The sequence below is a fragment of the Eleutherodactylus coqui genome, chromosome 6, assembly GCF_035609145.1.
Source record: "Eleutherodactylus coqui strain aEleCoq1 chromosome 6, aEleCoq1.hap1, whole genome shotgun sequence".
Taxonomy (NCBI): domain Eukaryota; kingdom Metazoa; phylum Chordata; class Amphibia; order Anura; family Eleutherodactylidae; genus Eleutherodactylus; species Eleutherodactylus coqui.
Window position 1 is genome coordinate 65,866,050 of NC_089842.1, and position 25,923 is coordinate 65,891,972.

Consider the following 25,923-nt stretch of genomic DNA (forward strand, 5'->3'; position numbering starts at 1 on the left):
CGAAAATGTTGTTGCTCAATAAGCATGTAATTAGTAATAATTAAATTTTAAAAAAAGTTGTATTATCATTAAAAATGTTTATTTTAACATTCTTACCATTTTAGAAAGCTAAAAATTCATTCATGAAATATAAAAAAAAACAAAAAACAAATGGGTACCCTGGGTGTGACTGGGGAGCGTTATTTTCAACTCAATTTTTAAAAATGATTACCTGCTTTAAAAATTCTGGTAAAATAATATTTCCATAAAAAAAAAGAAAAAGGTCAAATCGTAAGGATCTGAAGCCGTTGAAGAAATCTTTGCACAAACAAGAGAAAACTCATGAATGATCGGCTAGTGCGTATCCGGGTGTGAACATAAGGGTTAAAAGGGGCAATACCTTTAAGGGTAAAAAGTGAAGAGAGTGGGAGGGGTGGCACATTCTGGAGAGGGACATCAGTGCATGCAGTCTGAGGAGAATCTAATGCTCCTCTACGTGTATACTTATTTTATTTCTTGGTTCCTCTCAAGTAACCACGACTTCATAAAACTTTCTGTGCAAACAGGTAAACAGCCGTACCAAATTAACTCAGGCAAAGCCAGGTATAATAAATAATATATATATATATATATATATATATAAATAAATAAAATAAAAACTAGTTAGAAAATGAGAAGCATTACTTACCTGTTCATTCCAGCACTAGCGCTCCTTGTAGGTCATTGTTTCTGGTGCTGCAGCAATGATAAAATAAAGTACCCGAGTGACTGCTTCTGGCACTCCAGTGAGGATATAACAGGCTGCCCATATGATCACTAATGCCAATCACTGTACTTAGCAAAGACTGATGATTAGCACTAGTGCTAAAAAAGTATCGAAATAACCACAGGAGTTATGCTTCTTTTCCTACCAGCTTCGATCCTTGCTTTTCATTCAATTTGTACGGGGCTCAGAAGTCCTCTTAAGGGCATGTTCAAATGTAGTGAAAACGTTGCAGATATTCCACAGGAGAATTGGTTGCAGCGTGTTATAGTGGCAGTGGATTCAAATAAATCCCATTCAAAGTTTAAATTGACTTGCGGTGCAGATTTTAACTTTGCAGCATGTTGTTTGCAGCAGATTCTCAGCGCATATTGAAATGAAATATGTACCAAAATTTGCATCAAAACCCACGTTACATACAGATTTTGACATGGAGCCACATCAAAAAGTTTGTGATGTGTTGACATAGCCTTAAAGTTTTTATTTTTTTCCCTCTATATGGGCAGGTACTGTTCTAGTGAACTCGAAGGATATGTACAAGGCCAATCATCTGAATTAGCAATTCAACACTACATTTGCGGTTACTCTGTTCAAATAATTGGCTCTCCACAGCAAAATCAGCTGTGTGCCTGGGTTGTACACCCTGGGTCGAGAAGCTGTCTAAGGGCTCATGTCCACGGGCAAAATATGATTTAAGATCCGCAGCGGATCTCCCGCATGCGGATCCGCATCCCATAGGGATGCATTGACCACCCGCGGGTAGATAAATACCCGCGGATCGTCAATAAAAGGGATTTAAAAAAAAATGGAGCATGGAAAAATCCGGACCATGCTCCATTTTCGTGCGGGTCTCCCGCGGGGACGGCTCCCGCGGGCTTCTATTGAAGCCTATGGAAGCCGTCCGGATCCGCGGGAGACCTAAAATAGGAATTTAAAGTATTTACCATCCGGCGCGGGCGGAGAAGATCAGCTGTTCCTCACGGCCGCATCTTCCTTGCTTCGGCTCGGCGGATGTGCCCGGCGCATGCGCGCGGCACGTCGGCGACGTGCCGCCGGCGTCAGGAATTCATCCGCCGGCCGAAAATGAAGATCCGGCCGTGAGGAACAGCTGATCTTCTCCGCCCGCGCCGGATGGTAAATACTTTTAAATTCTTATTTTCGGCGCTCATGTCCGCGGGGCAGGAGGGACCCGCTGCAGATTCTACATGTAGAATCTGCAGCGGATCTGATTTTCCCCGTGGACATGAGGCCTAAATCTTTTGGTGCAGATCCACGTCAGAATCCATATGCAATATGTGGATTTTGTTTAGATTTCTCATCAAAAAATTCAGACATTCTATCAAAAAATTCTACAACAAAAAATCCACAACATAAAGTAACATGCTGTAGATTTAAAAAAAAAAAATCGCTGCTTCATAGATTAAAAAAAAACAAAAAACACAGGACTTTGGGTATAACTTATCCTAAAATCACTTCCTTGTCACGTTCAGTGAAGACCTTGGGTATAGCTTCTGCTACTAGGAGCCGACACCAGGTAGAAAATGTTAACTCCTCCTACTAGCTATACCCCTTCTGCAGGCACCAAGCTGATCAGTTTCATATGCAAGCAGTAGTAGTAGCCCAGTAGGAGTACAACATATCAAGTCAACAATATGCAACAAGCATAAACTCAATTGTACATATATTAACGCCAGATGCAACCACAAAACGAAAGTTCCACCAGGAAAAACCACCAAAATGGGTGGGTGCCCCCCCCCCCCCAATGAACTTGACAAGAAAGTGATTTTACGGTAAGTTGTACCAAAAATAATGGTTTTCTCGTTTGTATTATTGGGGGACACAGCAAGGCCCTTGGAACATTCCAGAGCAGTCCTACAAAGGGTGGGTTACTTCGAATAAGACGCATGCAGTCAGTGAATGATCACCTGCAAGACTCTCCAACTAGGGAGGTGTCCGCCAATGCAAAAGTATGCACCCTATAAAATCTGGAAAAGGTATACAGGGAGGACCAAGTAGCTGCCCTCCACACCTGGAGGGCTGAAGCCCCATGGTGAACCACCCAGAAAGCCCCCAACGCCCGCGTCGAGTGTGCAATCACATGGAAAGGGGGCGCCTTACTCTTGGCACGATAAGCTTTAACCACAGCCATACGGCTCCATCTGGAGTTGGTCACTTTGGATGCTGCAGATCCCTCCGCGGTCCCTCAAGGACTACCAACAGGGAATAAGCCTGTCGTAACGCTCATGTTCTTGAGACATATGTCCTCAAACGCCCACACCAGGTCCAGCTAATGCAAAGCCTGTTCCCTTGGATAAGCCGGCGAAGGGCAGAACGAAGGAACGATAATGTCCTCATTGAGGTGAAACGAGGACACCACTTTCGGCAGAAATGACTGTACCGGATGCACCAGCTTGTGATCATGCCTTTGTGCAATAGATCGCTGCCCGCCAGCCATAGAGTTCCCCATTCTGGAGCACTCACCCTCTTCGTAGGTTGCACAGTAGATGGGGTTCACTGCTGGAAGGAGCATCTCCCAGCATCAGGACACCCGGCAGAGTAGGTAAGTACATAGGTGAGTATCGCTCCCCTTGCTACCCTGCCCCTGTAACAGGAGCTCCCTTCTGTGTCATGGAGGATGAGGGATGCTCCAGGGTGGGGAACACTATGGCTGGCATCGATTTGCATTGCACACGCATGATTCAGCCCGCTTTTCTCTTTGGGTCTGGCGTAACACGGTGGAGACGCTGTTCACCCTCCCCATGGAAATGACATCTCCTTGAAGACGTATGCTAAACATGTCTGCCTTCTGCAGACACTAATCTAAAAACTGATCAGCCTGCTGCCTGCAGGAGGGGTAGGGCTAGTAGAAGTTAACTTTCTACTTAGCAGAAGCTATACCCAAGGTCTTCACTGTGTTCCCCAATGATACGGACGAGAAAGTACGCATTGGATTCCTTTCCGTAGCAAGTAGATGAGATTTCTTGAAGTCTCAACCACACTGCTGATGCTGTAAAATGCCATATTTATTGATTTGCAGAACCAGCATTGCCACTAAATTTGCGTATACCCTAAAGTAGTTTGAGATTATGGAAGTAGCGCCACTCTTCAGGGTTCCAGATGGGGACTATGCTTGTTTCTTTTGTTTTGACAAATCCAGCAAGACGCCATTTTTTTTTATTCTGGTCTATAACAGAACGTAATGAAAATCTGAACAAGCTCTTATACTGGGGAGGTGCCCCTTCTGATTGTGTAGATTACTGGGAGGAGAAACTTGTATGATGTGTGTACTTTATATTGGAAAGCAGTACTCTGGATGTGTATGTGTAAGATATCATACAGTACATAAAACTATTATAGCAGTACTTATAGATGTATTTAAAATTTAACAACTAACAATATCCTTTGGTGTCTAAATTTATGAGTTTAGTAGCCAATGGTTCCAATGTATTTTTTTTAGTCCACAACCCCGATTTTTTTCTTTTTCAGGCTATGCCTAGTATTACAGCTCACCCCTATTCAATTTTTGAGAGGCTAAGAGATAAATTTAGACACACACACACACAGTGTAATTATAAAAGTATAGAAAACATAAGTTTCCATAAGATTTCATTGCCTCGCCTGTCTTGTCTGTAATTACAAATATACAAAGGCTCAATGTGTAAAATAACTTGCGCCGAACATTCTGCCAATTGCTGGCCAGTAATAAGTTTTACAAGGAAACCGATATAAAAAGGATCATCTCACCAAGACGTTCTCCTCACAGCGCACAAAGCTAAATGACCAAGTTAAATTTTAGGAACAGAATAGCTTGATATAAGAAAAAAAAAAAAACTCCAGCAACTTCTCAAGCTTTATATTACAAGATTACAAGCAAAGTCATTTTAAGTTTCTACTAGACCTGCAGGTACCTCAAGTGAGAAGTGAATAATTGAATCCGGCCATAAAACGTCTTGTAAGAAGTGGTGCAATCAGGAGGATGATAATCACTCTGCTTCTATTAGACAAGCGAGCTATCCAGAAATAGAGAAAGCAGTTATTAGACTGTATAATGTGAAAGCCCTTGTAATTCTCCATTAAGTATCGCTATAAAGCATTAAGGGGATGAGAAAAGTTTGCAGCGGCAGAAAATTGTTTGAACTCTACAGAGTTGTTGTTATTGCTACACAAGAACGGAGACAGCCGATGTGGGGAAATTCATTGGGCATTGCATTTCTAAAGATAATTATGGGTATGCCGTATGCCTTTAGTGACTGCACGGTTAGCTGTATGTATGCAGGGACCTGCGGAATGAATAAATCTCTAATACACGCTTACTGGAATTTCTCGTTTTACAAGCAGGCGCCTTCCAATAAAGGCGAATTTCAATTCCTTGCAACTCCTCTGCGCTGAAGAGCCCGCTGTAAGCTAATACAGCACATTTACAACAGTTTATATCCGCTCCTCCATAAGCAGTTTCCTGTAATTGCAGCCCTAAAACGCTGTAATCCAATTATTGGTGAGGGAATCAATTCACCAACTTTCAGGATTATAGATTACAACAGAATTAGAGGTTCTCCAGTGTGATTCTATATATTTGAATCCAGGGATCTGAGCGACTGCCAACGAACTCCGATCATTAGTGCTAGACTAGCCGGGGCCAGGATTTAATACACTTGCCCCAAAAATCCCTACAAGGTTGGCATAGTATGGAGAGTATACCATAGTGTGATAGAGGAAAAACAGCCAGGGAAACAAGATCCTTTGGACAGATGAAAGGCGTCGGAGGAGTATGCCAAGAATCATTCTATTGAATAGGCTGTGCAGAGTCAAGCAAATTAGAAAAAACTGCAACTGACTACAATTCTGGTGCTCCAACATGTCTGATGTACATCTTGTCGTTCCTTAGCATGGATGGGCTATAGCTGTAGACGATCATCTCCAGTGCTGTCGCTGTCTATGAGAAACAGAAAGGCGAAACTCCAGTGGACAAAAAGAGTGCAGAAATTGGAGCAGTGGGAAACCATTGTCTGGTTAGATGTAGCCAGATTTCTGTTGCATCATGCTGATGAAGGGTCACAATTTAGCAGAAGCAGCATGAAATGATTAATCCTTCCTGTCAGCTATTCAAGAGCATGTCATTATAGCCATCTAATGTGCAGCAACTACAAGCACCTCTCCTGTCCAATATTCCCGTAGGAGGATTTCAACACTTAGTGGAATCTATGGCATGACAATCTTCCGTTCTAAAGGCCAACGGAGGTGCGACGCACTTCTAGATAGGGCCTCTAATAAAGTGGCTACTCGTGCACTACATTCTGAAGGTTGTGTGTGGTCACTTCTTATAATAAACAGTTTTACTAAAATAACTCCAAAAGTTCAAAGTTCTTAAGAAGCAATTTACTAATGTTCTTAAAGAGATATGTACAGAATATTACAGACAGCATACAATTATCAGAAGGTTATTTAATCTTGGCCAGAGCTGCTGCTCTCCTCTCCGTGTTCTGAAATAAAGCTCTAATCAAACTCTTCACTTCATTAGTGGAGAACTCTGTCGCCAGGGGTCCTTTACCATCCGCCCACCTGGAAAGCAAAACAGGGCACAGTGTGAGGAAAAGAAAGTTGGTCAAGAATAGAATACAGAGAAGGGGTGTTCAGCTCAGGATCCCCATCTATGAGCCACAGTGAAGACACTGCCGGGGTTATGAGCAATCAGCTCTTCCATCTCTTGAAGTTGTCCACATGAGACACTCCACCCCTTCCCTTTAAAAAGCAAGCCTGTGCGGGTCGGATTTGTTGCAGTTTCCATAGCAAACCTGCAAACAACCCGCAGGAAAAGCCAAACTAAAGCAGATTTTGGTATGGTTTCTCCTCTACAGATTTCCTTGCATAATCTGAGAAAAAGCAAAAAAAAAAAAAAGATTTTTTTTTTATTCTCAACTGAAGTCAAGCGACAAAAAGCTTAACAAATCTGATCACATTCCCCTTCGCAGGTCAAGATTGGTGCAGAAAATTTTCCACAGATTGCGACTGAGTTGTAAAATCTCATCACTTACCAACTCCAGTCTTCTGCAGCAATTCCGCCCCATGTAGATGTTTCCCAAGGGTAGGTTAACACCAAGTAGCGAAAATTAGTGTAGATTTTCCAAAGCAGAAAATCCATACAATTTCCACATCAAAAACTGCATTAAAATCCACACCATTGTTGCAGATTGTGGTGAAGATCTGCAGCGAATTTAACCCTTTCAATAGAAGGTGCACCAAGTATAGTTGTGGAAATGTATCGGATTTTGGTGAAGTACCCTGAAGTAGTTTTCTCATTTAAGACATTTATAATATTTCCACAGGATTGGTCACACTAATAAAAAAGAATTAAAGTTTTTTTATTCTTTGGACATCTATTTTAAATATTTCCCAACAAGCAACATTCTAATGAAGAATGTTGTACAGGGTGGGCCATGGAACGTTAGCCCAGCACCACACTCTTATGAAAGTGGTCCCAACAAAAAAAACATTGCTGCCTGTAGCAACCAATCACAGCGCAGCTTTCATTTTACCTCAGCAATAAAAGGAATGAAAGCAGTGCCTTGATTGGTTGCTATGGGCAAAAACGATTTTCTTTTAGATAGCTTTCACAAGAGTGTGCTGCTGGGCTGCTATTCCATGGCCCACCCTGTAGATGCTATGGTGAAGGACATTATAGGATACAAGTCTTATGTTAATTGTCAATCCGGGTATACAGGCAGGCAGGAACTATTAGGGGTTGATCCAGGGAACAGTCTGATTGCCATTAGGGAGTCGGGAAGGAATTTTTTCCCCAGAAGGGCTAATTGCCTTCTGCCCTTGGGTTTTTTTGCCTTCCTCTGGATCAACACAGGAGGATAGACAGGCTGGACTAGATGGACATTGTCTTCATTCAGCCTTACATACTATGTTACTATGTTATAAGTAAGGCATAGCATGTAGTTACATAATACAAAACACACGAGGGCAGATTTCTTTTGATAGATAAGAAATGCCTGATAAGTAGAGACAGCCTTCATGCAACACTGAATGGGGAATTGGGTATGTTTGTAGTTCTCTCCATTCAAGTCTATGGGATTACAGAAACAAGTGAGCCTCACAGGTGGATCAGGGGTCATCAGGACCCCCAGTTTCCCAACCGATTGGGATCCTCACCTATCATATGACAAATCCTGTAGATATTCCTGCTAAATGTACTTATGCTATATCACATATTAAAGCAGTTGTCTGAGGAGAAGAATTAAACTAAAACTGGGCACAGCCAATGTGTCTGAACACCCACCGGTCAACTATCTCCTGTAGATTTGCTTGCAGGATGATCATGAGTTCTTTGAATTTCATCCACTTCTGCACATAAATAGGCACCTCTTCTTGAAACTTCTTGTTTTTGCCTTCTTCAGGAAGAGGAGTGAAGACAAGAGGTCCTTCTTCAATCATTGTCCTGCATAGTGTATATAGTCGCTCTCCATCTTCAGTGGAAATGTCCTATCAAAAATAAAGAGTAGCCGGACATAAATATTTTTGAAGGGATTACGGTACTATTAAGAATAATCAGACACTGTTGTGCTGGAAGAAAAAAAAATCATCTAAAAGTGCTGGCCACTAAGGATCTCCCTTCTAACTTGCTGTCCACTGATTGCTGTCACGTGAAATCTGTCTCTAGTAACAGAAAATAGGGGGAGAAGGGATCTTAAAAGGAGAGGGATAGCAAAGCAGAAGAGACTCCTACAGATATTGCTGCAGCTCAGTGAGTATTTACTGTGTCGCAGACATTGAAATCACATCTATGATAGTGTATAATGTCCTCTACGATGCTGTTACTTATGGGGATGTGCTACAGAAAGCTAGTAGTAGAGATCCTGCTCTACTATCTGTGCAGTGTAAAGAAACAGTTATTGCAGCTAGTCTACACCCATCAGCTCAGGGAAGACAGAGAAGTAGACATGGAGTCTGCAAAGGGGAAAACTGGTAATAAATACAGCATACAAGTTATGTAATCGCCAGATATAGGCCAGAATAATCTTCATGTACACACGCTGAAAAATATGGAGCACAAAAAGACTAAGCACAAACCCTAATAGGACTCTGATTCCTTTGTCCCTAACCATTACCGTTAGATTGCTGACCCATATCTTTCCATAAAAATACAGGTTTGCATCCACTGAGCATGCATGTTTCTAGTCAGAGAGTAAAGGCGCTTTTAGACAGAAAAATTAATGTTCAAAAATATGTTCAAATGAGCGAAAGTGAACGATAATCATTCAGCCTAAACGCAAGACAATGACGAATGATAATCATTCACTTCTAGTTCACCGTTCATTATATGCAGGCATAAAAATAATCGTTGGCTCGGTCACTTATTGTTCAGTTGAAGCAGCGCTTGTTCAGTGATGCTCATTCACTTGTTCAAATGAGAAATGGTTCAGTCTTTCACATTCGCTGTATGAGCCAACGGTGTATCTGCACAAGAGCGAACGAGCTAGCGGTGACGTCACTCGCTCGTTCTAAAAAGGACCCTTAGGGATAAGTGAGTAATATAGTGATGCTGTTCTCCTACCTAAAGCTGTAGGTAATTAACAGTGAATGGATTTTAGTTACGACCACCAGACTTTTTATACATGCAGTATGTAAAAACGTGTGTGTGTTTTTGCGCAGTAAAAATGCAGACAAGCAAGCCAATGTCACAACTGGTTTTTCCTCTCATGGTGGCATGGCCGTATGTGCAAAAAATGATATATTATGCATGCAATTGCGTATTTACTACCTTTAAATAAATTTAAAAAAAAACAAAAAAAAAAAACACACACACACCTTATTTATTTCAATGGGTGATGTATACGTGAAATATGCGCTGAAACGCCAAAAATTGGACATGCGTGTGATAAATACGTAAAATACGTAGCACAAAACTGCCAGTGTGAGCGGATCTATTGAAATACATGGAAGCTTAGTGCAGCGCATTTTTCACTAGCTGATATGGTGTTTATCTGTTCGCACGAAAAACTTTATGAAGTCAAAGTTACTTCGGAGGAACTGAGGAAAAAAATATGTATACACAGAGGAGTGTTACATTCTCTTCAGGCTGCATGTATGGATGTCACTCTGCAGAATGTGCTACCCCTCCCACTCTCCTCACTTAGGACATAGTGAATGCTCGCGCCAAATTTCACACTTGTACAACAGCTTGAAGTTGCATTACATAGGGGTGAACTTACTCTTGCAATTAGCATTGAATAATTGAGTTGTGACCCATTTACTTTTCCCATTTAGAACCTAAAGAATGATCATGCCAAAAAACAAGCACTCATACAGCTAGATCCAATGCACATCTCCAGTTTTTCTGGCAATTTCTTGCCTTTGGAACGCACCATTACAGGTGGAACGCAATAAAATGTAATTTCCGGTGACCTCACACACACCATCCCTCCCACGATGGAGGATCCTCAGTGTCTCGGCGCCATTTTCAACTTCAAATATGACTTTCAGTAGCCCATTTTCTCTCACACAGGAAGAGCCGTACTTACAGCTCACACATTAGTGCACTTAGTGCTTTACCTCCTGATAAAAGCCATTATGAAACTTGCGAAAAAAATCCCCTCTGAGCACTTAATGGTTATAGCATTCTCTCTTCCACCGACTGACTAGCCTTTTCTTATATTATTCTATTGCTTGTTTTGATAAGAGATTGACTGGTTCTTTTTTTATAAAAGCTCTTTAAATCTATGGCTCCCTTTGTGCTGCTTTATATTGGCTACCTACGTTTTTTCTCACACCATGCTCTATTTTATTTTTCCTGAATCAGTCTTATGAGCCCCTAATGAGTTTCCTATACTAATTTATAGATAAATGAATTTATGTTATGATTAAAAAAATGGCCTATTCATTCCAATATTTTATTTGAACCATGTGAAATATTTCTTAATTGCTGTATTTCTTCCTTCAATAGATGCATTCATTTCTTTTTATTCATTAATGCCTTTTTCATTGATATATTTTAATTGCTGTAGCATTTCTTTTTTTTAGTCTTTATTTTTCGCTTTTGCACATGTCACACTCTATACTTTATCTAATGTAACTGATATTCTAACACTGCTATATAATTAGATTTGTGACCCCTTTACTTTACCTATTTAGGACCTAAAGAATGTTCCTGCCAAATTTCATGTTTGTACGACACCGGAAAGTCAGAGAATTAGTGGCGAGTGAGTCTGTCAGTAAAAGCTTTCACCATATTTGCTCGTGTGTGAGAGTGGCCTGTTGGATTTCTACTTGAAGCCACTGAAAAACATAAATATCTGTATACAGCAATAAGAAGCAGTGTTATCAGAAACTTTCCCTGCTACAATTAGCTGTTCACCAGTGATCTGGCTCATCCCCCCCCCCTCCCTCCACCCCAGCAAACAGCTGATTAACCGCTGCAGGTGAAATGTAGAATAGCGCGATAACATTTAAAATCTGACTACAGAATATATTGATGTTAGAGTCCACCAGAAGGGGGAGCCTGTCTTACAGAGCAGCTCTCCATTCTCCCTCATATAGGGAGGTCTCAAGCTGGGTACTTTCCCCCTCATTGACATCTTATTGGGTATACGGACAGGTGTTTTAGTCAGAGCCCAGTATTTGAATAGCCATGTTTGTCATACCTCCAGTGCAGTTATTTTGTTAATCATTTCCGTAATGGCGGTGTTTAATAACGTTCCCATGGCTTTGCAGTAAATGCCCACAGGCAGTACGTCCTGCCACACTTTACCCAAGCGACTCAGTTGGTGAATAACCTAAAAAAATAAACATTACAAAATTATACAGATCTCATCATAATTAAATTATCAGGGTTTAATTTCTTATAGCATTTAAGATTCATTAAAACTTAAAAAAACAAACAAAAAAAAAAAAAAACACATTGTCTATTGAAAGGCACAGGTGAAGACCATGCGTATGGCTGCTGCCACTAGCAGGCAGACACTAAGCAGAAATAGTGTTAGCTCCTCCTACTAGCTATGTTCCTCCTGCAGACACCAAGCTAATCAGTTTGTATGCCAGCAGTAGGGGGCAGCCAAGTAGGATATGAAAACAGTAAATAGAACATGAAAAAAAAATTAGTTTTTTAATCTGTAATGCAGCGTAGCACTATGTGCAACTGGACAATGAATACTCCAACAAGGAGAAATATATGTGAAAGTACTAATACAGCATGGGTGGGTGTTGTGCCCCGCAATGAACGAGACAAGAAAGATTTTATAATAAGTACAAAAATCTTGTTTTTTCGTCTGTATCATTGGGGCATCCAGCTGAAGACCGTTTGATGTTCCAGAGCTGCCCCTTTGGGGGCGGAAAAAGTGAAGGACTCATGCAGTCGGTTTATAGCAGTCTGTAAAACTCACAAATCACAGAGTCAAAAGCATCTGAAAAAGGACATCTGAGAAAGGTAAGCAGGGCTCTCATAAGATCTAGTTTGTGAAAAGCTCTTTTTCTGGGGTGAATTGCGAAGGGGAAAAATTAAGGAACAATGGAATGTCAATACCACCTTAGGTAGAAAAGAGGAAACCAGACGTAGGGCCACCTTGTCTTGATGCAAGACCGTGAACGGCAATTTAGTTGGCAATGCCGCAAGCTCAGAAATGATGGAAGTGACCGCTGCCAAGAAGCCACTTTCCTGGTCAACAGGTGAGCTGGATCCTCTCTCAACGGCTCAAATGGATGAGACTAGCATATCCAGTGCAAGACTAAGGTCCCATGGTGGAACAGGAGATTGAAATGGAGGGGCAGCATGAGCGACCCCTTGTAAGAATGTACATATGGCTGACACTGAGGCCAGTGGGCGTTGAAGAAGTATGGATAGAGCAGATACTTATATTCTTAAGTAAGCACGGCTCAAGCCTATATTCAGACTTTCCTGCAGAATGAACAGGAGGCGTTATAAATAAGAAAACATACAGGGTGAAAATGGCGTTGTTTGCAACACAGAAAAAAAAAACTTTTCCAAACGCAATGGTAAACCAGAGATGAGGAAGGCTTTCTAGCCTTCATCATGGTTTTATTGACAGGTTCCATAAATCGGACTCTCAAGACTACGGCTTTAATTGCCATGCCATTAAATGAAGTGTGGACAAATTCACATGAAAGAGGGGTCCCTATAAAAGATGATCTTCTTAAATAGGGAGGTGCCACGTAAAGAGTCGATAAGCAGCAATAAAAAACCGGCATACTAAGCCTGAGAAGGCCAATCTGGTACGAGAATTACTGAGACACCTTCCATCTTGACTTTCTTGAAAAGTTGAGGAATTTGTGGAAAGAGGTGGGGGAATACAGGAACCGGAATTTTGTCCAAGGAATTACTAGTGCATCTACTACTAGAGCTCGAGGATCCTGAGACTTGGCCACAAAGATTGGTACCTTGAGATTTATTTTGAACTCCATGATCTTGATGCCTGGTTGGTTCTACCTTCAACAGAGTGCTAGAAAGACTACGGGATGCAGCTCCCAATCCCCAGATCGACTGTCTTTCTGCTGAGGAAGTAAGCAATCCAGTTGTCTACTCCTGGTATATGGATGAACAGTTCTGCCTTGCTGTATTCCCCAAATTCGAAAAGGTACTTGGAAGATAGTTGAGAACCAGGTCTGCCTCCCAGGGACACTAAGCTAAAATTGATTAAATTGGTGCCTGCAGGAGACCTATAGCTAGTAGGAAGAGCTACCACTTTTTCTGCTTTGTGTTCACCTCCTATTAGCATTAGCTATACCGATGGCCTTCAGCTGTGTCCCCCAATGATACGGACAAGAAATTACACCAACTATTCTGCAGATCAGTAAGATTATAGCAACACCAAAATTATATAGATTTTGCTCTTTTTTTTTTTTTTTTTTTTTTTTTAACATACACTTTTTTTATATACAAGCGTTTTTTCATGTGTGCGTTATAGCTTTAAGTCTAATTCTATTTTTCAGTTCCAAAAACTGTATAAAGTAGAATTAAATGTTTGTTTTTTAATCCATTGATCTCAAAAAAATTAAATGCGTTTTGCTTACTTCCATTCTGTTATATTTCCATCTTACAGAACAAATAATGTAGTTTGCAGCGCCATTTGTTCTGTTTAAAAAAAAAAGGGCCTGCCCTAACTAGCAGTAACTTTCCCCCCCTTAATAAACTGCCTTTGGTCACATTTCTAGCTCCATAATCTTTTTCTTTCAATAGAGCTTTGTAAGCACTTTTTATTTACAGATTGAACTGTAATTTTTAATGGCACCATCGGGGTACATAAAACTTTGATTACCTCAAAAAAGAAAAAAGTAAACATAAAAATCCCCACAATTCTATGTTTTTCTTAGTGTTCACCAAGCAGAACAACATGATATTTTAATAGGAGAAGCAATGAATCGAAAAAGACAGCTTCCACTGCTTGTTGGATGCCCACAGACAAGAAATAACTTTATTTTTTTTTAAATATAAAACACTTTTGTATCAGTGCACAGTACTATGTATTTCAACTCCAAATCACAACCTTTAATATGTGCAATACCGATATATGATTTTTACTAGTTCAGACTTACACGGAGGAGGTGACATTAATTAGGTTTTTAAAGCTTATATTTTGTTTTATGCAAAAATTGGGAGAAAGGGGCATTTCAACTTTAGTGAAATTTTTAACTGTAAAAAGAAAAAAAAGAAATCTAAAGTTTTTTTTTTTACATTTCTATTGTAGCCCACTAGGGGGAGGCTTAAACATGCCATTGCCTATATAGTACATTGCAATAGTTAGGAGCCATTTTTAGGTGTCCCAAAGTGAGAAAATAAAAAAGTTCTCTGTGCTTGTTGGACAGGCTTATGCAAGGTCACAACAAATGAATTAAATAAATCTCAGAGGGCAACAGTGCCTTCACATGCATGTTGCTCCTCCATTTAGCATTCTGGCTGTCTGCATGTTGGGGGATAGGTGGTTTATGTGCCCGCCCCTCTTGTATCAGTATATCAATCTTTGCATTGGAATAAAACAGATTTACTTGATTCATTGGGGGTGACCTTGTGTGAGCCTGTCCAACGAGCGCAGAGAATGGTTTTATTTTTTCATTTTGGAATACTTTGATTTTATGCCACTTGGTGAGCAGTCAGCTTATACCTCTCAGAGGCTCGCCTAATTAGACAGGATACAGATTGACTTCAAAAGGTTTCCCACTAAACCGAAAAGCAAACCAGGACTTCAGGGTGCTAGTGGAGTGTTCCCTATATGGAACCCCACTAGACACCGGGTAAGTCCCTTTAATTTTTTTCATACCATTGGAAAAAGTTAGATATATCCAATACTGTGGAGCGCTGTCCAAATTATTTTGTATATTGTTAGGTCACCGACTACCATGAGAGCCTCTTGGCACCCAGCGATTGTGCCCTCGGCGGTGAAATTGGATTACAGAGGGTGCTCCCTGCCTCTAACCACGTGGATGCCACGATCACTATAGATGATAGCATCTAAGGTGTTAAAAAGCCAACATTTGAGTTGATTCTGATCCAAGCTATTGCAGATGGGCATCAAGCTGTGTAACATAGCTGGCATCCACTGTGTAAATAGCAAGCTGAGCTCTAGAGCTTTTTCCGTATTTTCCTCTACAAATACCTACATACAAATAGGACGTGGGTTGAGAAGGAGTAAAATACAAAATCTCTTAAGAAAAAAAAAAAAAAGTGCATCTTCCATACCTGCCGTATTGCTTTGTGTCCAGCTGTGTAATTGTCTTCGTCTTCCATGTTAATGAAGGACCTTGCGTTTGATAGCCTGTCGAGAAGTTCCCCTTTCTGCAGCCGCATTTGTGCCAGGAAGGCCTCTGTGCCTTTGAAATAGTGCGGACAACATAAAGATATTTCAGGAGGCTCTTGTGAAACATCAGAGATATGTATACAGAGTCCTTTGTACAATACAATCATTTTAGCTGCAAATCTGAAGGGAAGGATGCAATAAATGGGAAAAGGGTTTTTTAAACTTATCTGTTTTTATTATTATTAGTGGTTAGAAAAAAAAAGTCAAATAAAGACTTTTTAATTAATCCACATAGGGGACTTGAACTTTTGATCACTTGGTCACCTATACAGTGCAATGCAGGATTCCTATGAAAGACATGCCACAAGCATGTCTTAATAAGTAAGCAATCATGGCAGCTCTAGGGCACCACAGAAGGCCTCAGGCTGCAATGACACCCGATCAGGACCCCTGCGATCCTATTGCGGTAAGGCCATTCATGGCATTTAAATCCAGATCGATTCGGACAATTAAATGCTGCCACATTGACAGCAGCAATCAAAGACAGCCGATACTCATGCATGGAATGGGCTTAGTTTCCGAGCCTGCTGTACCCACAGCACGTGCCGTGGACGCCTATAGGCATTCTAACTGCACGGGGTATATGCAAATAGGACGCATATAGCCGTATGGGAGTCAGGAAATCGTTAAAGACCAAGTTGTCCACATTAGGGAGAAAATATCGGACAATGTATTAGTGGAAGCAGTGTCGTAATATTGGTAAACGCTAGAAGACGTGCTGATGGACAATGTGTGTTCAGAGACATACTTCAAGATAAAGACTTCATCCAACAGTCTCATTGTTCTTAATACCTAGTCGTCTGAATCCAGGGACCATGTCCACAAAGGTGGCGGCTCCATCACTGAGTGGGGTCGGAAGACGGTAGCGGAACTGGTGCCCGAGGGTTATGAGGTGGTGCGCGATGTACATACAGTTGTTATGGTGGATGGCGGAGAGCTGAGGAAGTTTCTGTAGGTTCTCTCTGTAAAGAAACACGACTGTCATCACTGGTAGAGATGGGAAAGGGGAACGAGCACAAAACATTACTGTATCGTTTAACAAATGACAAAAACCAGCTCCGTTCATACACTTGTGATCTCTTCTCGTGGGCATCTTCTGCGGCTGACAACGCCTACAACCCGTCACATCTTCAATATTAATCTGAACGTCCCAAAGCTAAACGGTCCTCCTGGAGGACCAGCTTAGACAATGTGCTCTAATTAGTGGTTAACAATCAAAGCCAAGTGGGAAACATAGCTGAACTATTAATGCTGGAGAAGAACTAATTAGATTCACCTTCTCCTAGCAGGACTGTAATAACCAGAATGATACAGGTTCATGCACAAAGCTGTCACGCACTGTATAGTGAACACGGATAGAACATGTACTCACTGGATTGGGAGCATGTATTCATGTATTACAATTCTATAGGGCTTTCTGCTTCATATGCAGCAGTAATAGGGAACCTCTTTATTGTGACTTTTAAACCTCCATATAAAATCAGATTCTGTAAAAACCCAACTTAAAGGGGTTGTCCAGTTGTGAACGACTGACGGCCTTTCCTCCGCATGGGTCATCAATAATAGATCGGCAGGGGTCCTGGGAGATGAACTCCCACCAATCAGCTATTGGCCAGGCCCGCGAGTTTGCTTCCTTGAGAAATCAGCTCAGTGCACAAACAGCTCTGTTCCCACTGCAGTGGCATAGCTTGGTATTGCAGGCCAAGCTCTCATTCACTTCAATAGGAACGTGGCCTGCATTTCCAAGTCAGGTCACTGCAGCAGGAACAGAGCTGCCCGCTTCCTGTAGAAATCTGTTTAGTGCAGAAGCACACTAGCCAAGAGTATAGCTAATTGGCGGGGGAGGGGGTCCTCTGTCAACAAACCTCTGCTAATCTACTATTGATTACCTACCCTAGGGTAAGCCCTTAATCCCATAGGGATCTGGCCCTTTCCCCCCCCCCCCCCCCCTTTTGGTTTCTGCTTGTCGTGGCTTTCTAAGGGCTTTATTTTCTTTTTTGCAGGGCAAGTTATATTTTTCAAAAGGAAACATTGAGGGCTCATGCTCACGGACAGAGCGGGATACGCTCGCAGTTTTATTCCGCGGGAATCCCACAGGGATAAACAAAAAAGTCCCCACTGGCGATCACGGAAAAACGCGCTTTTTACTGTGGTCTCCATTAATACTATATTAATAGAGACCTCTCGCCGCAGAAAAACGCAGTAAAATAGAACATGACGCTATTTTTTTTCCTGCAGCGTAAATCCGCGGCAGAATCCTGCATGTGAGGACTGAGCTATTAAGTTCAATAGAACATAATAGCCCCAGATTTACACAGCAGGGGAATGCGGTATAAAAGCGTCCAGGGGCATTAGTCCTTAATGTACCATATTGGGAAAAAAAAAACAAAAAACACACTTTTAAAAATAATGGTTAAGTGGAGCAAAAGAGGAAAAAAAAAAAACCAAAACCCCGCAATTCTGCCAACTTTAGAAGGGAGGGTTGTTTTAACAGAATATACAGTACCGAAAAAAATAATTTTTTCAATGGACCGGTACGATTACTACGATACCAAATTAATTTACATACAGTCTCTCTTCTATTTTCTCCCTCCATGTTCCAACAGCCATAGGCCTCATTGTCCACAGCTGTTTTGGTAAAACGAGGCAGGTCTTCGCGCAACATATTACCGATGTTTTTAAATACCCGCTCTGCCAGGAGAGACCTACATGCACGCGGTCATGTGCAGTGTAGCTTTTTTTTCTCTCCATAGAGTGGTTGTAGAGGAAAACACTGCCCATACACAATGTATGGAAATGCTATCTATACAAATGTATAGGGCTCACGCTGCGTGGTACACAGGAAAATGGAGCATGCTGCGAGTTCGCGTGCGCACTCATATGCAGAGTCTACATGCTTATCTGCATGGATCAATAAAAGTCCATTGAATTCATTGACTCCACTCACTGCATATTACACGGCCGTGCATCACATACATAATACACAGAGAAAAAAAAGCCGTGGACATGAGCCCAGAACCTTATTTTTCTGCTCAAAATAGTTGTGTGAGGGCTCGTTTTTGTTTACGGGACAATCTATTTTCTTTTGCTGCATTTCTAAAGTACATACAACTTCTATACAATTTTTTTTCTTGGAGTCGAGGTAACGCCAAAAAAAAAAAAAAAAAAAAGTCCCCCGCCAATCTATTGATGACCTGTCCTAAGGATAGGTCATCAATAGAGATGAGCGAGCGTTCTCGGAAAAGCACTACTCGCTCGAGTAATTTGCTTTATCCGAGTATCGCTGTGCTCGTCCCTGAAGATTCGGGTGCCGGCACGGAGCGGGGAGCTGCAGGGGAGAGCGGGGAGGAACGGAGGTAAGATCTTTCTCTCCTTCTCTCCCGCCCGCTCTCCCCTGCTCCCCGCTGCGACTCACCTGTCAGCCGCAGCGGCACCCGAATCTTCAGACCCGAGCACAGCGATACTCGGATAAAGCACATTACTCGAGCGAGTAGTGCTTATACGAGTACGCTCGCTCATCTCTAGTCATCAATAGGAAGAAAACTTGGACAACCTTTTTTAAAAGTATAAAGCAGGAATCTATACCTGCAGATGACCACACAAGAGCAACGCCTATAAGAATAATGGAGGTTTATGAGGAGATCACTCACTTGTGATATGTTGGGACGACATCGTAGAAAAGATGGAAAATGTTTCTGACGGTGTAGAATAGCTGGATGGCACTGCATAGAAGAGGAAGCAACGACAAAAAACACAAGTTACAACATGCAGAGAAAGAAACCGTACAGAAAAGGAGCAAGTTAGAAATGACTACGATTCACCTACAATCTGGCACGGCTAAACCTAGAGCTACCACTTCTTCATGGATCCGTTACGGACTCTTATTGCAAATTCTGCCAGATGATATTGTATGGAACTACAACCAAACCATGAATGAAATATAACTGACAACACACTATCTGTCAATGCAATGTATAGTAGGTCACTGCCTCATTTTTCCTACAAATTGGTCATTACTGTCTGCGAAATAAAAATGGAAGACCCGATAGACAAAAAGAGCACAAAAATTGTATCACTGAGCAGGAAGACGGCATTGCGCGGTCAGATGAATCCAGGTTTCTGTTGCACCGTGCTGATGGGAGGGCCCAAATACGGCAAAAATAGCAGTTGATGACCCCTTCCTGTCAGCTGTCCAGAACACATCAGTGCCTCCATCTAATCTGCGGCAACTACAAGAAGCAGTACTGTCCCCACATGAGCCAATATTCCAGCAGGAGGATTACACCACCTAGTGGAATCTATGCCACGGTGCATTGTCACCATTCTAAAGGACAAAGAAGGTCCAACATGCTACTAGATGGGGGTCTCTAATAAATTCGCTATAACTACAGAGCAGCAGCTAAATAATATTCATCCCCCTTCACATTTATTAAAAGTTAATTTTTGCACTTAACAGAGGGAATAACTAAAAATCTCAAGCTAGTAAGAGCAACAGAAAAAAAATGACATGTAAAATAATGTCAGTGCGTAGGGTCAAACAGACCCCATATGTAATCCTAGTGTTGAAGCATTGATTTTGGATGCTACAATTCAAACTTACCATGGCTTACTGCTTGTGGTAGCCTCTGAGAGGGTCTGGTAGGCAAGCTCCATCAGCTTCTGCACAGACTCGCTGATCCTACAGGTGGGCAGCGAGAACGTGTGCTGGCTTAACTTCACTTCATTCTCCAACGCTGGAGCTTCATGTGAAGGACTCTTCTGCTTTACCCTCGCTCCCCCAGGGCTTTGGAGTTTCGGTACAGTCACTTTAGAGTCAGGAGTGATCTAGGATAAAGCATGTGGTCCCACAATTATAAGGCTGGAGGTACATGAAGCAGCCCCTACTCCATCAAAGAGATGGAGGTTGGTCTGATCAGTGCGTTAACATATTCCTCGTAGAGTAAGGAAAAGGTATTCCAGCTCTTTTAATACAACACATCACCCCGAAAACTACGTAGCAAGCCTCGCCGATTCTATCCTTTGACAGTTTTTTTTTCTTCTGGCGCTCGTCTCTATAGTGTGACGTACCCCTTAGGCCTTCTGTCCACGGGCGAATGTTCACTGCGTTCCCTACAGCCATAATCCGGCCATGGGGAATGCAGTGAACGCTTTCCAGAGACTTACTATGGAAAGCGCAGCTCCACTGTCCATGAGCGGAGGATCATAGCGATTTTCCGCTTGCGGGATTTAAAAAAATCACAGTGTGCTGCGAATTGCCACGATTTTCCGCTTTGAGCCCATCTGTCAGATAAGCTTAGCACGAAGAGCCATCAGCTCTCCCCGGCGGCGGCTCCTGCGGCAGAGATCTGCCACGGGATATCGCTACCCCCATGGACAGGAGCCCTTATACAGGTTATGTAACCATTCACACAAATAAAACGGAAGTAGACAGTATTAATGTATCCTTGTTTCCACTATGAACCAGATTTTTCCTTAACCCCTTGAGTGGCACGCCCGGAAAAGTTCCGTGACGAGCTCCACTGCTCATAGCAACATAGCCCGGAAGATTTCCGGGCTATGTATCACTATGGGAGCTGCAGAGCACAATGCCACAAGCTGTGACAGTGTGCTCTGCCTGCACAGACCCACAGAGAACAAAGCAAGGGCTTTGAAAAACCAGCAGAAGATATTGCCGACATGTCGGCAATGTCCTGCTTTGTTTACAGGTTGCCATAGAGACCATCGGCTTGTCAGAAGCAAGCCGATGGTCTCTGTGGCAGGGAGAGCTGGTTGTTAGCTGTCAGAGGACAGCTAGGTACTAGCTCTTACAGCAGAGATCAGAGAAAACCTCCGATCTCTGCTGTGTTAACCCTTTACATGCTGCAGTCTATGTGACTGCAGCATGTAAAGGGCTGTCACTGCAGCATGTAAAGGGCTGTCACCATCGGACCCCCGGAATGTGATCAGGGGTCCTGATGGGTCCCTGTGGAAGTCCCCTAACGGGACAAAAAAAAATAAAAAATTTGAAAAAAATTAAAAAAAAAAAAGTAAAAAAATTATTAAAAAAATAAAAAAAACACTTGTCTCCCTTTACTTTGTAAAAAATCAAAAATACAATCACACATGTGGTATCCGTGTGCGTCGTAATGACCCAGAGAAGGAAGATAATTCATTATTTAACCTCTTAATGACATGGCCCCTTTTTTCTTTTTTCCCCATTTCTTTTTTTCCTCCCCCCTGTTTAAAAAATCACAACTTGTCCCGCAAAAAACAAGCCCTTATATGGCCATGTCAATGGAAAAATGAAAAAGTTATGGCTCTTGAGACGCAACTGCAAAACTAGTTGAAATTCAATGATTAGACCATTTTAAAAAACCTGCCCTGGTGGGCACGACAGGGTGGTAGGAAACCTGCCACTCAAGGGGTTAAGGGAGTTATGCCAATATAAGGGTCTGATCAGTAGGGGTACCGACCATTGGGACCCCCAGAAATCTTGAGAATAGGGGGTCCTGTGCCCCCCATATAAATGCAGCAGAGGACAAGTACGTTTACCACCACTCTATTCATCTCTAAAGAACTGCCGGAGATTACACAGTACAGCATGTGGTTATGTCTGGCAGTGCCATAGAGATGAATGGGGCAGCAGCACACACGCTCAGCCATGCTCCACTTATATTGGGGAACATAGGATTCCTATTCTCATTATCAATAGGCATCTGGTGGTCAGACACCTTCTGTGGATAGGGAATAAGTTTATCTTGGGAAAACCTCTTTAAAGACGTTATTTGAGACTCAATTCAATGGGACAGCGCTGCACGACCACAACTGTATGACTAATAATCATCAAATATTGATTGCCATCAATATTTAAAGGGGTTTTCTGATTTATATATCGATAGCAGTGGGAGGTGGAATGTAAAATAAAAAATACTTACCCATCTTTTGCCACACTGCGTTTCAGATCAGCACATGTGGGCACATGCAGATCTGTCCTTAGTTTAGGCTTCCCATAGTTTGGGCAGCATGAACCTACTGACAAGTTCCCTTTAATGTATTTAATCTACTAATTGTACAGGAACTCTTCATAAAGAAAATCAACAACATGCATGAGCAAAACATTAAAGTGTAACTAAACTTCTTAAAATCTTCTGACATGTCACTAAAATACTAACAAAAGAGCTCATCTGAGCGCCGCGTCCATTCAGCTGCCATTGCAAGTGGTGTGCGGACTCCATACACTTTCTATGGCGCCTGCAGACTGCTCCGAGCAGGAACAGGCAGTGCTCAACAGAAGGCTTCTGCCCATTTGTTTGGGTCAAAACTTTTGACCTGCCACTATTGTGTAACAGGTTTTTTTTTGTTTTTTTTAAACCCCTTAAGGACATGGCCTATTTTGGGCATAAGGACGCAACGATTTTTTGGCGAATTTTCATCTCCATTTTTTCAAAAGTCATAACTTTACTTTTCTGGCGATGTGGCCGTATAAGGGCTTGCTTTTTGGGTGGCGAACTGTAGTTTTTGATGGTGCTATTTTTTGGGTACATAGACTATATTGTAAAACTTTATTTTTTTTAATGATAACCATAAGAGAAAACGCATCAATTCTGCTGTAGAATTTTGGGTTTTGTTATTTTACAGAGTTAATCACGCAGCATAAATGACACAATACATTTTTTCTGTGGGATCGTACAATTGCAACAATACCAAAATTCTTAATTTTTTTTAGGTTTTTCCACCTTTCTGCAATAAAACCCCTTTTTTGGAAATGTTTTTCTAAATAGTTGCATTCAAAGTCCTGTAATTTTATTTTTCCATGGACAAGGCTCTGTGAGGGCTTATTTTTTGCGAGACGAGCTGTAGTTTTTAGCGGTAGCATTTTGGGGGACATACGGCTTTTTTAATCACTTTTATAGCGTTTTTAAGGAGGCAAAACGCTAAAAAAAAAAGTTTTCCCTAGTTTTTTTTAGCTTTTTTAAATGCTTTTTTCCCTGCAGAGTCAAAAGCAGGAGCAACTTATTGTACACATCTTATGGACGCGACAAATCCAAATATGTGGGATTTTGATTTTTTTTTTTACCTTTTTTTTTTTATACCAATATGACAAAAAGCACAAAAAAAAAAGTGTTTTTTTACTTTTTTTAAATTTTTCTTTTTCGTACATTCTTCTAATTTTTTTACACTGTTTGTGTCCCTCTGGAGGACTTAAGGCACAGCACTGATGATCGCTTATACAGCAATCACAGGCTATGGCAATACAGGACACCGGTATCTGGCGTCCTGTTGCCATGGCAACCAGCCAGGCTTTCTGCGATTATATCGCGAGAACCCAGCAACTTCATAGAGGGAGCGTACTCCCTCTGTGAACCCTTCCCCTGCCGCGATCTATATAGATTGCGGCAGGGAAGGGGTTAACAGCGGGGGGTGGGCGCATCTCCGATGTACCCCCGTTGTTGCAGCGGGAGGCCGGTTATGACTGACAGCCGAAGTACCCCGCTGCCAGGACCTAAACTTACGCCCTGGAGCGGGAAGGGGTTAAAGCTTAGCTACAGATTAGATTCTTAAAGTCTCTGCCGATTACAGAGTTTCAGACTTTATCACGGCTCTGAAGGTCTGGCTGCGGAGAATGTACGTAGGACAATGGGTTTTCCCTCACCTGTATAGTATTATGTATCTCAGAAGTCATCAGGTTCCGGGCAGTAACAATTACTTCCTGGCATTTCTTACTGGCAAAGTGAGCATTAACATTTCGGGCATATTTAAGAAGCTCCGTGGCATCACCCTTCAGGTACTTCATTTCTTTGAGGTAGTTTTCAAAGTGTTCAGTCGCTTTTATAACCTGAATGGGGAAAAAAAACAAAACATTGTCACGATTTAAATCAAACGATACAAGATTGCAGTTCTAGGATCAAAGCACGGAGTGTTTTTGTAGATGTGATTTCTATGCAGATTAAGAGTTCAAAGCTGATAGATACAGAAGCATTAAAAACACAATACATTCTTAGACTGAACTCACACCGCGTTTGAATACTCAGGCACAAACCGAGAGATAGAGAGATAAAGAAGAAAACATACTGCGCTGCATATTTTGAAAAACAAAATCAACCACATTTTTCCATATGGTTGGGAGTTGCGGGATCCCGATGTATATCCTATGATAGGCTAGCATACATTTGTCCTTTCAAGGAGTTGTCCAGTTGCAAACTACTGATAAGCTTATCTGCAGGATAGGCTATCCATCAATAGTAGATCAGTGGTGGTCTGCGGTTCACTGGGCCAATCACTGAGCTGATTTCTACAGGAAGCAGACAGCTCCGTTCTCACTGCAGTGGCCAGGCTTAGTATTGCAGGTAAGGTTCCCACTGAAGTGAATGGGAATACCAAGTCTGGCTAGTGTTGACAACAGAGCTTTCTGCATCCTGCAGAAATCAGCTCAATGAACGAGTACAACGGCCTTTAAAAGGGTTAATTAGGACTAAAAAGGGGTATACCCATCTCAGCTTTTCATGGCCAAAATGGGAAACAGCTGCCTTTGTTACCAGCCACCCAGCTGAAGCCTAAGGAAAGAGCTGAGCTGTAGCCTAGCAAGGTTTCCATAGCTTTCACTGAAGTGAATGGGAGCTACAGAAACAACATAGCCCAGATCACTATACTATTTCCATAGCTTGGCTCATTTCTACCGGCGGTCATAAGAGAGTGCCAGGTTTTCCCATCTTATCCATGAAAAGCCTTTACCCCATTAGTGAAAAAACTGGATGGGGGAAACAAAGACTCTGGGTATAGGTCATGTGCCTAGGAGGCAGACACCAAGTAAAGAACGTTAGGCCCTCCTACTAGTTATACCCTTCCTACAGGCACTGAGCTAAAGCAGTTTGCATATAAGCAATAGTAGAGAACCAGTAAACAAGTGAAGATGATCAACACAGACTCAAACATGAAAAAATAACTACCACCAATAAAAAGCAGACCAGATTTAGGATCCCTTTAGAAGAAAAACACCACCAGTGCAAGGACTACACAACTGGGTGGGTGCCGTGTCCCCCAATGAAGGTGACGAGAAAGCGATTTTATGGTAAGTTATATCTAAAATCCTGTTTTCTTGTCCACATCATTGGGGGGGCAACAGCAAGACCTTGGGTCATCCGAGAGCAGTACACTAGCCTATTCTCAGAAGACAATAATTAGCGCCAACTCTATCACGGATAGCAATTAATGCTGTGTTGGCCATAAAGATAAGGCTGAAGGGTTAATGCTCTGGGAAGGAAACAATTGCCAATAGAGAAATACAAGTATTGTATAAGATTGCCCGGCAGAGCTTACTCGTCCAATGCAGCAGGCGGATCACAGCTGGAGCTGCTGGATCCCTTGTGCCGGAGGCACTTCTCCTGTGCAGCAGCA

The 25,923-nt window shown here is 41.9% G+C and overlaps 1 protein-coding gene across 1 annotated transcript in view; it reads right to left on the bottom strand.

The window, feature by feature from the left end:
* Nucleotides 1–6,096: 6,096 nt before the first annotated feature.
* The window catches only part of ZW10 (zw10 kinetochore protein), a 45,807-nt gene continuing 25,980 nt past the window's right edge, over nucleotides 6,097–25,923 (bottom strand). Inside the window, exons 9-16 of the mRNA XM_066606917.1 lie at nucleotides 24,182–24,364; nucleotides 20,150–20,373; nucleotides 19,200–19,271; nucleotides 16,342–16,511; nucleotides 15,432–15,562; nucleotides 11,386–11,517; nucleotides 8,025–8,227; nucleotides 6,097–6,301 (exon numbers count right to left, since the gene is read on the bottom strand). Of these exons, the coding sequence (XP_066463014.1) occupies nucleotides 6,181–6,301; nucleotides 8,025–8,227; nucleotides 11,386–11,517; nucleotides 15,432–15,562; nucleotides 16,342–16,511; nucleotides 19,200–19,271; nucleotides 20,150–20,373; nucleotides 24,182–24,364 (1,236 nt within the window). The 3' untranslated portion in view covers nucleotides 6,097–6,180. The remainder of the gene's footprint in view (nucleotides 6,302–8,024; nucleotides 8,228–11,385; nucleotides 11,518–15,431; nucleotides 15,563–16,341; nucleotides 16,512–19,199; nucleotides 19,272–20,149; nucleotides 20,374–24,181; nucleotides 24,365–25,923) is intronic.